Below are 12062 nucleotides of genomic sequence, written 5' to 3'. Positions count from 1 at the left end.
ACGCTCAGCTTGATAGCACAAATAGTAAGGCATTTGTGGTCCCTACCAACAGACTATCCACCTTCATGAAGGAGGACTACTGGCCGAAGATGGTGGTGTATCGGCGCTACCTACCTAGCTACGGCGTTTTAGCGCGAAAATCCCCAAAAACCATGAAAACCCCATGCTGTAGTCTCTTTGAGTAATTAGTTCTTATTACTAGCAATCCCATCCTCTCCAGGCAGGATAGGTCCTAATCAGCAGATTTTACCAATTTAGCCAATTACAGATCATCCGACTCGTGAGGTGAGGAGGAGAGCCTTGTATCACTAATAGTTCTTGCGGTTTCGACTAGCTCCCAGTCTAAAAATCCGAACCAGTGTATAGATTTGAGATATTCTTTCGCCGTATAAAAGTTATATTAATTACTAGCTGTACCAGCGACTTCGTCCGCATGGAGTTTAACAAGAGTTAATTTATTTATTTTTTATTTATTCTTTAATGCACAAAAAACTTGTACAAAGGCGAGCTTAATGCCATATGGCATTCTCCACCAGCTAACCTTTAGGTATACAGAAAGCGTTGTGGGGCAGTTATGTCAAAACACAAACACAAAGTTACTAATAAATATTATATAATATATATGAAATGCAAATAAATATATACAAATAATAATATATATAGTATACCTGATATTATATAATGTCATACATTAATGTTAAATATAGATAAATATAATACTAATACAATGCAATACAGTTATAACTCATTTTGGTGATTCAGAAGAAAATTAAATAATTTCTTTTTAAAAATTTAATTTAATTTTCTAAAATAAAAGTAGTGTAAGTTACTCCTTACTACATCAGCTACCTGCCAATAAAAATCCCGTCAAAATTGGTCCAGCCATTTCACAGATTAGCCAGAACAAACAGACAGACAAAAATTTGGAAAAAATGTTTTTTTGGTGTATGTACCATATTTATATTCATATGCATGTTGTAAAAAACGGTTATTTCAATATTACAAACAGACACTCCAATTTTATTTATGTGCATAGATAATTATATGCATATTAAATTAATATATGTATACATATATACATATATATATTCTATTCTATTTATTACGGCTGGCAACGGCAGTGAAATAGGGTAGTACAAATAAAATTACTTACCAAAATTATAGTGATGTATTTAGTGGTAGCGTATATGACACAATGTAGAAAAACAATATAATAAAAAATATATGTCAAAAATTGTATATAAAAATATATGGTTTAAAAATAGAAATATCTATAAAAAGAGGTCTGTCGCCAACATGGCACGCCCCGGTGCAGAGCACCAATCTATAGTGGCGACTGTGCGCAGTTTTCTTGGGTGCCCTGCTCTAGGAGTAAGGGCAACACTTTGCGCACTGGTCTTTTCAAGATCCCCATGCTTCCCCGGATCTCCACCACCCTGACCACTCCGTCAGGACCGGTGAATATCTTAGAAATACGGCCTTTGGGCCAGGTTCCTCGCGGAAGATTTGGATCCGCCACCAGAACTGGATCTCCCACTTTGAATTTGGCTTGCGTCGATCCGGCCTTTCGTGGAATCAACGTGGGTAGGTATTCATGAAGCCATCTGGCCCAAAACAGCTCCGCTAACCGCAGTACCTTCCTGTGGTCTAAGCGACGGCAAAGATCTGCATCGGTGCGGGGACGGACCGACTCGGTTGATGGTGTGCCCAATAAAAAATAGAAGGGTGTGAGGGCCTGTAGTGTCTCCGGCTCTACTGGTACGTGTGTCAGCGGGCGAGAATTGACTACTGCTTCCGCTTCCAGAAGTAGGGTACTCAATACTTCCTCTCTTGGAGCTTGTTCTTTCAGGGTTACGGAAAGCGCAGACTTTATTGATCGCACTAAGCGTTCCCACGCACCTCCCATTGATGGTGCCGCTGGACAAATGAAGACCCACTCTATTTTATGGTTGGCCGCGAAGTCGAAAACGTCTGTGAGTTGGTTGGCTGCGCCGACAAAAGCCGTGCCGTTATCTGAGATGATTCTCGCTGGACATCCTCTACGAGCAATAAATCTTCTTAGGGCCATGATAGCAGCATCTGCGGAAAGGCTTCCTACGATCTCCAAATGAACGGCTCTGATGGTAAGGCATGTGAATAGAGCTACCCAGCGTTTTTCTCGTCTGCGCCCAACGGCAACTTCAACTGGACCGAAGTAATCAAGACCGCAGAAGGAAAACGCGCGCTGATGATGGGATAACCTATCTTCAGGAAGATCACCAAATTGAGGCGTAGATGGGAGAAGCTTCCTAATCCTACAGAAACTGCATTGTTTGGCAACAGACCTGACACTTGGGCGTAAAGCTATTATATAAAATTTGCCGCGCAGGAAGTTAACGACGGTCTCGATATTACCATGACCAAATTTCCGATGATAGTGATCGAGAAGGAGTTTTACAATTGGATGTCGACCGTCTAAAACAATAGGGTTAATGTCCTGCGCGGGAGCATCTAATACAGCACGAATTCTTCCATTTAAACGGATTAAACCGTCTTCTCCCAACATCAGCACAAGACCTCTAAGCCTCCCTTGATTAGTTGGGGGAAGACCCGCGGTAAGACTCAAGAATTCGTGTTTAAATGATTCCAATTGAGTATATAAAAATAGGTGCCTCTCGGCCTCCAAGATTTCTGCGGCCGAAAGAGGTTTCAAAACTTTGAAGGAGACCTTGAAGGCAGCACTCTTTAATTTTGAATTTGGAGGTTTTTTCAAAAGCGACCGAAATATTTTAGCACAATAATGTGCACGAGCGGTTGCTCTAACCAACCGAACCCAACGACCGAAATGATCGTGATTCGCTACGATCGGAGATGGCATTTCCGGATGTTCGGTTAGCAAAAATGTTAACGCGTGTTCGGGTTTTAGTTCCTCAATTACTAGTGGAGCAATGACCGCAGGCTCGCGAGGCCATTCGTCTGGTGGAGACAAAAGAAAATCTGGACCAGTATACCATCGAGAGGAAGAGGAAAGAGAGTATAGACCGCGTGTAGCATCATCTGCTACATTTAAGGCCGATGGAACATAACGCCAATTGGCAACGTTTGTAGTCTCTAATATTTCTCCTACACGGTGAGCAACAAACGGCTTAAACGTGCGGGCATCGCTACGCAACCACTTTAAAACCGTTAGGGAATCCGTCCAAAAGAAAACTCTAGAAGCAACAAGACGGTGTGCCTCCAGGATGTAAGTTGCGAATCGAGAAGCCATGAGAGCCGCCTGTAACTCGAGCCGTGGGATAGACACAGGCTTTAAAGGGGCTAGGCGCGCTTTTCCACCTATAAGAGCCAAATGAACAGATTGGTCCTGGTGGACAAAACGCCAAAACGCCACACAAGCGTAAGCGGATTCACTTGAGTCGGCTAGGACGTGGAGCTGGCATTCCGCAGCAAATCTGGTTCGGTAACAGCGTGGTATTTTAATTTTGGCCGAGACTTCTGCTATACCGGCGAACCAAGTCTGCCACTTTGCCTTAGCAGAGGCGGGCAACTCCTCGTCCCAGTCAATACCCATTCTCCATGTTTCCTGAAATAAGATGCGACCGGTGATGGTTAGTGGCATCAAAAATCCAAGAGGATCGTAAACCTTCATGAGATGGGACAAGACTACTCTTTTTGTCACACTGGTAGGCAGTTCTGTGGACTTTCTAAAATTAAGAGTATCTTCCTTGATGTTCCAGGCCACCCCTAAAATTCTAACTTGCGAAGGAGATGTCGGTCCGAGACCTACCTCGGATGTGTCGGCAGCCCACAAGTCAGGACTTATTGTTGTAAGCGCTTTGGGGTTGTTGGATACCCATGAGCGCATCTCTAAACAGGCTGCTTTATGCACGGTGACGATATCTGCAACTAATCGAGCGGCGAGTTCTGGGCTGTCTACACTTCCAAGGTAGTCGTCCATGTAATGGTCTCTAACAATAGCCTCTGCTGCTTCGGGAAACTTAGTCTGGTGCTCTAAAGCATTTTTATTTTTTAGAAAAATGGCGGTGCACGGACTGGAGGTGGCGCCGAAGATCATGGAAGACATTCTATATTCTGCTATAGGTAGAGAAGGATCGTCTCGCCAGAGAAAACGTTGTGCATCTCTATCTTGTGCCCTAATTTTTGTTTGCGGGAACATTTCACGAATGTCTCCGTTGAGGGCTACCTCACCTTCCCTAAAACGCATGAGAATTCCTAATAAGGGTTGTAAGAGGTCAGGACCAGGGAGTAGCAGAGAATTTAGGCTAACTCCTGAACATTTAGCTGCGGCATCATGAACGAGCCTCAGCTTTTTCTTTTGGGGGTGATATACTCCAAAATGAGGCAAATACCATAAATTACCTAAAGGAGGTACATTAGTACAAAGCTCTGCGTAATCTTTCTCTATCATCCCATTTATATACTGTTTATAAGCTTCGGCATAATTTTGATCCTTTTTAAACTTTCTTTCTAAACTATGAAATCTGGATAAAGCTAATTTATAACTGTTTGGAATTGAGATGATATCAGGTCGCCAGAGCAAACCAGTCTCAAACCTACCTGACGGAAGACGTTGGGTGGTTTCATTTAAAATAGCCAAAGCTCGCTCATCGTTTATGCTGTGGAAGTCCTTTTTTGTAATGCCAATCGAATCGAGATGATAATGTTCTTTTATTAAAGATTCTAAATCGGAAACCGAGCTATGATGGATAAACTCCGCGGATTTACCCGGAAGCCTACCGAACATTGTCCATCCTAGAACGGTTTGGACAGCCACAGGTTGGTTACGAGAACCGCGTCGGATGCCATGCGGTAATGACAAATGCCAATTGTCAATACCAATTATTAAGAGAGGCTTGGCTTCCTCGTAAGACAGTTCTTTTACCAAATCCTGAAGATGAGAGAACTTTGCAACATCTACAGTACGAATTGTTTGGCATGCTACACCCAAATTAGGTATTGAGCGAACTCGTTTTAAATTAAAGGTTTCGACAGAGTGCTTGCCTTTGATGTTAATATCAATGTAGGTTACTACAGAATCTTTCGCCAAGCCGCCCACACAATTAACTTGAATAGTGCCTTTCGGCCCTTGTGCACCAATTGTGTCGGCTACTATTTGGTCAATCAGAGTAACTGTAGACCCGTCATCCAATAAAGCGTAAATATCCATCTCACCCTTTGGTCCAGTTACAGTTACCGGCAGCACTTTAAGAAGTGAGCGCGAAGGAGAAGGCGTCTCGCATGGTATCGCACTGCTGCCGTGAGCGTGGGCCACAATTACTGGTGCGACTTCACTCTCCGAACTTACTTCACGTTCGCCAGTTGTTGTTGAACTGTAATGAACAGAATTTGTTAACTGTTTGTGAAGTAACTCATGATGGTAATATCCACCTTTGCAATTTATTACCCTACAGTTACCTTTGCAAGTCCTATAATAATGTTTGCCCCGCTTGAGACATCTTTGACAAACTTTATTATTTTTAACCCAATCCCATCTTTCATTAACAGAAATATTTTTAAATAAATCACAATTTGAGACCTCATGACCATTCTTTTTACAGTATAAACAATAAGCAATAGAGGGAGAATTTGAGGGCCTATTGTTATTAACTGCGGCCGTAGATGGAGTAACTTTGCCTTTTGACAACTTACGAGCTATGGAGTTTGAGGCGGTGGCATAACATATGTCACTCGGACTTTCGTCTGAGCTGACATTAGTCGTGACATGCGTGCGAGCCTTTTCTATGGGCTTAGGGCGCGAAATGTCATCGATAATGCCAAACCTCAAATGAACTCGAGACTGATGTGTGAGAAAGGCGGAAAGCAATTCTAATTTATATTGGAACCCGGTATCGGCATTTATGAATGCATAATCAACCCATTTCTCACGTATCAGTGGAGTTAATTTAAGTAGCACACTATGCAACAACTCTGGAGAGGCGAGGTACTCCACAGAACCCAACATCTTTATGGTGTGGACACAGTTGCGTACCACACAAGCTAACTGGTGGAGTTCCTTGCCACCGTCAGATGCTGACAGCTTGGACATGGCCTTAACTTCTGATACTAAGTGACGGATCAGAAGCTCAGGTTGACCAAACTGCTCCTGCAGAGCCGCCATGATTTCCTCTGGGTCTTGCGACAAGGCCAGGAGGGAAATGACAGCATCACGGGCGGCTCCTCGGAGTGCATTATTTAATCGACCTATATTTTCCGTCGCCGAAAACATATTTTTGGAATTTAGATATGAACTTCTAAATGTTAACCAATGAGTGGGTGACGTGCCGGAAAATATAGGCAAGCTAACTACCGTACCTGGGTTAATTTTTCCACTGCTACAACGGGCGAGGTCACTTATGACTTCAGCCAACTTCAGGAAGTCACTGGGTTGGTTTTGTGAAGTGGTAGGTACATGTGAGCGGTCATTTTTATTTTGGTTACAAATAAATTCGTTTTGTGTACCTAACGTGTGTGTCTGTGTATAAGGATTATGAACGTGAGAGGGCGGCTTAGATTGAAACGCGCCAGCTTCATTTGTAGCTCCCAGTGTCGCAGTAATGCCTGGCTGAGGCACACCGTAGCTGTAGTTTTGGGTGGAGGTTACGCCGTGGGCACTTGATGCTGCCACTGCGTACGGTGCGGGCGCAGAAGGAAGCGCGTGCTCGCGCGTCGCAAATAATATATTTGCAACGCCTGGCGAGGCAGCGCGCTTGCGGCCGCATCGTAATGATGCTTCCGGTACTTCCAATGACGGTTGGACAGATGCGATGTGGGGCGCGTGCTCGCGCGCCGCGGCACCGGCACTGATGCCAGTGACACAGACGCCAGGCGAGACCACACGCTCGCAGTCTGTGGCCAGCATTGGGCAGGAAACACCAGGCACTTGTGGCGCAGGTGTGTGCTGGGACGGCATAATCTGTCTCTCAGACAAAGATGCGTTAGTATGAGATACCCAATTTTCTACTCTAGAGCTTCTAAACGACTGTGAGTGCAAGCTGGCAGCTTCATCAATAGCCGCTAATTCAGCCTCTAATTCTAAGTTAGCTACCATACGGTCCCGATCGGCGGCGGCTCGCTCGCGCTCGGCGGCAGCGCACTCCCGCTCTGCGGCGGCACGCTCTCGCTCAGCGGCGGCGCGGTCTCGGTCGGCCTCAAGTTCGGCTAAGCGACGTGCATGTAGTGCTTTTGCCGCAAGACGTTGAGCTCGGAGTGAGGTCGATGAATGATGGGAGCCGCGATGTGAACCGTGGGGATTAATGACACGTGAAGCGCTAGCGGATACCTCTGAAGGAGGGATATCTAGATCCGTTGGGGCGCTTTGTGCCGCTGCCATACCTCTTGTCAACACCATTTGTTGAAATATTCGAAAATAAATTATATAAATTTTTGTTGTATATAAAATATTTAATATTAGCTGGTAATTACACCGGTAGAAGGACCAATATTACGGCTGGCAACGGCAGTGAAATAGGGTAGTACAAATAAAATTACTTACCAAAATTATAGTGATGTATTTAGTGGTAGCGTATATGACACAATGTAGAAAAACAATATAATAAAAAATATATGTCAAAAATTGTATATAAAAATATATGGTTTAAAAATAGAAATATCTATAAAAAGAGGTCTGTCGCCAACACTATTAATATTTATATATATATATATCTTTCAACTTGTACCGTAAAAGCTATACTATAGATAGTGTAAAATCCGATCCTACAGACTTCCGTATTTTATTCTAAGTATATGGGATCAACATAGTACAGTTTATACTACTACTGAATATCTTTCAACTTTCAACGCACAATAACCAAACTGCCAATAATGTTTGCATCTCACGTACCAGCTATTTGACGCACGATCGCCCGCTCTATGCTTCATAGGGTTGACACTTTTCCAAATACACTATTAACTATTCTAGCATAAATTAAAAAAAATATATCAAAAGTGCTTAAAATTTAGTTTTTCTTTTCTGTTTTGAACGATTACAGTTTGCGAGCATAAATTAAAAAAAAAACAAATTTTAAATTGCTTATAAAATTTAGTTTTATTTCTTTTCCATTCTGAACGATTGCAGTTTTATATCTGTTTACGAAGTCAATTCTTGTATGAACTTCCTCTTTTACATTCTAGCACCTAATAGCATGTTTTTATAGTGTATGTACAACGGTTTATAACGTCGTGGTTTCTAACAACTTTAAAATAACTCTGTCTGTCTCTCTGTCCCACTACTGAACCGATTTATATGAAATTTGGTACACAGATAGTCTAGACTCTGGGAAAGGATATAGGCTACTTTTAATGCAATAAAAGGGTTATAGGGGTTGAAAGGAGAAGTGCAAGGTTAAATAGAAGTAATCATTACATAAAAACAAAGTCGCTGTCGCTATTTGTCCATATGTATGCTTAAATCATTCATAAGAACAGACAGCGACAGCAACATCATATTTTAAAACTACGCATCGAATTTTGAAGCGGTTTTATTAAATAGATGTAGTGATTCAAGAGGAAGGTTTATATATATAATACATGTAGGTACATCCGTACGAAGCCAGGGCGAGTAGCTAGTCAAATATAAATCAGAGAAATTCTTAAATCTAGAAAATTGAAACTTAGTTTTCTGGCTGTTGATTATTTTTATTTTTATTTATTTATCTTCAATGCACAAAAATAATGTATACATATGGCGGTATTAACACTTTGCGGCGTTATCTACCAGTCAACCATGAGTAGTGCAAGGTAAGACTTTTGGCGATGCACTAATATAAATATATTTCATACACTCCAATGACTTAGAATGTGTGAATAAGTTTGTATTCACATTCCTAATGGCACTAATAAAATGTACATATTTGTAGGTCAAAATGAGAGAATTTCTGCGCATTATCAATTTAATTCTTAAATATTACAATAAAATCCGTGATATCTAGCATGAAATAGTCGTCGTTCCTCGTTCTAGCGTTCAACTCACTCGGTCATTCGTTTCGCTTCACTTATGTATATATTCATTCTCTCGTCATTCATGTTTCAATTCACACATCCCACATATTAATAATAATAAAAAATAAATATTATTATTATTAAATCGGTGTTGGCAACCCTATAGATAGGGATGCACGAACACTTTGTGCATACATTGCACCGGGAATTATGCATTGCGAGATGCGTCAATGATTACGATAAACCGATCAGTTGTTGCTGGGGATTTTATATAACTAAAATTTGTTAAAACAGTAGTAGCAAATCTGCTGTGAGCAGTACAATGCTCGAACCCACAGGCGCCATCCTCAACCACCACTGGTCGACGTCAAACGTTGCGTAGATGACGGCATCACACAATCGACCAATGAGAAGCACCGCTCATCACGCGTCACATATGAGCACCAATAAAAAGGGTGGATACTCCACCCCTATGTAATTTTTTTTTTTATAACACAGGGGACAAACGAGCATGCGGCTCACCTGATGGTAAGTGATTACCGCCGCCCATGAGCAACCGTAACACCAGGGGAATTGCAAGTACGTTGTCGGCCTTTTAAAAAGGAATAAGCTCTTTTCTTGAAGGTTTCAATATCGTATCGGTTCGGAAATGCTGGAAGGTGATATGATGAAGATGAATTTAATTTAAAAACGTTAAGTTGTTGCAATAAACGCTTCATGAGAAGAGGTCACAGTTTCATTTTAAAACACTCTTCCTTATCAAAAAACAAATTAACACATTATAATGTCCCTGGATATTCACACAGCGCCATCTAACCTCAAGCTAAGCAGAGCTAATGTTATGGGTACTGGACAACTGATAACTAAGCTATAGAAAAAATAGATATCTAACATAGAAAACACCTAGACTGATAAAATAATCATACTCATACATGAATACAAATATTTGCACTGTGCGAGGAATCGAACCCGCGACCATTGGATGTAAGGCTGTGTGTTAAACCGCTAGAGCACCGAGGCCGTCATAATAATATCCCTAGACAATTCTCACAGCGCCATCTAGTCTCAAGCTAAGCTGAGCTTGTGTTATGGGTACTAGACAACTGATATATATATATACTTAGATACAGTTTTATTTGTAAATAGATATATATTATACATAGAAGACACCCAGACCCATACTAACCAGACAGTACTTGCACGGTGCGAGGAATCGAACCTGCGACCATCGCAAGTAAAGCGGTGTGCAAAACCTGCTGTGATCTAGCATAACCGTGTCCGATGATATATGTATTATAAGAAATCGAACCAACGTCCATAAAACGGTGTACTAAACCGCTAGATCACCGAGTCCAATGATATATGTATAGAAAAGGATCTACAAGTACTAACAAGCGGAATAGAGCCGTCGGAATTCCGCCCCGTAGTTCCGCTCGTCAGCTAAAGCGGAATCCTTCGAATTAATTATGTATCGGCCCGAGTCACACCCATCGCCCGGAGTATGTACTCGCCGCCTTATAATTGTGGGAACTTGGGCTGTGCACTTCTAAATTAAAATCGTGTTCCACTATAGTCCGTTAGTATGCATCCTTTTTCACTTCAACCGACTACAAAGATGAGACATTATGTAATGTAATATGGACTCTATTCTCCGCATGTAGCGCCTCATTTGGCTCGCCGTCCCTGTAGAGCCGACTACTAAAGTAATAGAATAAAAATAGAATAGAAATAATAATAAATAAATAGAGAAAATAGACAAATGCAAATAGAAATAATCTTTATTCAAATAAACTCAGTACAAGCACTTTTCAATAGTCATATTTTTTATTCTACCACTCATTCTGAATGTAGATTCATCACAAGAAGAATGAGCAAGAAACATGTTTGTTACTCTTTTGAATAGATGTTTTTTTTATATAAATAATTACAGAAGTAAGAGGCATGCGATAATCATCAACATAGAAACCGTTACGTGCTCATTATTAGTGCAATCAGATAATATTGTCAGCGCTATGCATTTCAAGTTTTTCTACAAAAACATTATTATAGTTAACCAACACTTCAATTATACAATATACATTTTTACCAAGGAAATATTTTACACGACATTAAAATCTTTTTCAGGCAGATTTAGAACACATTCTAGTAGTTTGTTGTAAAAACTTACGCAATTACTATAATACGAATGACTAACTTTAGGTAACTTTTTCATTAGGAATTTTGATGGCCTCGGTAGTCTAGCGGTTTAGCTTTACTTCCTATGGTTGCAGGTTCAATACCTCGCACGGTACAAAACTTTTGTATTCATTAGTATGATTGTTTGTATCGGTCTGGGTGTTTTCTATGTATTTAGCAAGTATTTACGAAAAAAAGTATATGTGTTTATATTAGTACTCATAACAGAAACTCTGCTTAGCTTGGAACTAGATAGCGCTGTGTGAATTGCTAAAGGAAGGAAGAATCCCGACCACTAGGTGACCACTAGTACAGATTAATTTATAGTATAGATTAAATACAATATGTACACCTTCTTTTGTATTTCCACTAATATTTAATTTTGTATAAGTTTATGCTTTTAGTTCTCATGTTAAGTGAATTATTTGTAATTCTTAATGAGAATAAATGTCTAAAACCTAAAACCTACAATGTTAACAAGGTTGCAATAGGAATAAATCACCGGAAGCTTAACTTGCAGTCGGTTCTCTCTAACTTGAGATTAGTGCCTACCGGTGAAGCTTACCATGTGTACACGCCGCCAAGGAAGCGATGCCATGTGCATAATTAGTATAACATTGTGCATTTCATTTGCAAATACCATACAAATAGTCGCCATTGTCGTTGCTCATTTTGTTTATTAATTACTAGCTACTCCCCGACTTTGCACAGATGTACATTTATATATATATAAATAAAATTGTAGTGTCTGATTGTAATATTGAAATAAACGTTTTTTACTACATGCATACGATTATAAAAACGGTATTTAAACCAAAATAACACTTTTTACAATTTTTGTCTGTCTGTCTGTTTGTTCCGGTTAATCTCTGAATTGGCTGGACCGATTTGGACGGGACTTTTTTTGGCAGGTAGCTGATGTAATTAGAAATAATTTAGGCTGCTTTTAT

General features: G+C 40.7%; 1 protein-coding gene across 1 annotated transcript; it reads right to left on the bottom strand.

The window, feature by feature from the left end:
- Positions 1 to 1324: 1324 nt before the first annotated feature.
- On the bottom strand, positions 1325 to 7330 carry LOC131842488 (uncharacterized). The gene has a single exon (XM_059191029.1). The coding sequence runs from the start codon at positions 7328 to 7330 to the stop codon at positions 1325 to 1327; it is 6006 nt and encodes a 2001-aa protein (XP_059047012.1).
- Between the last annotated feature and the right edge of the window lie 4732 nt (positions 7331 to 12062).

Source organism: Achroia grisella, unplaced genomic scaffold, assembly GCF_030625045.1.
Source record: "Achroia grisella isolate CSIRO2021 unplaced genomic scaffold, CSIRO_AGI_Agris_v1 utg1080, whole genome shotgun sequence".
Taxonomy (NCBI): domain Eukaryota; kingdom Metazoa; phylum Arthropoda; class Insecta; order Lepidoptera; family Pyralidae; genus Achroia; species Achroia grisella.
This window is presented reverse-complemented; position numbering and strand designations above follow the sequence as displayed.

What these genes read in the sequence shown, in the direction of transcription:
- LOC131842488 (XM_059191029.1), bottom strand. Translation starts at nt 7,330, where the DNA reads ATGGCAGCGGCACAAAGCGCCCCAACGGATCTAGATATCCCTCCTTCA.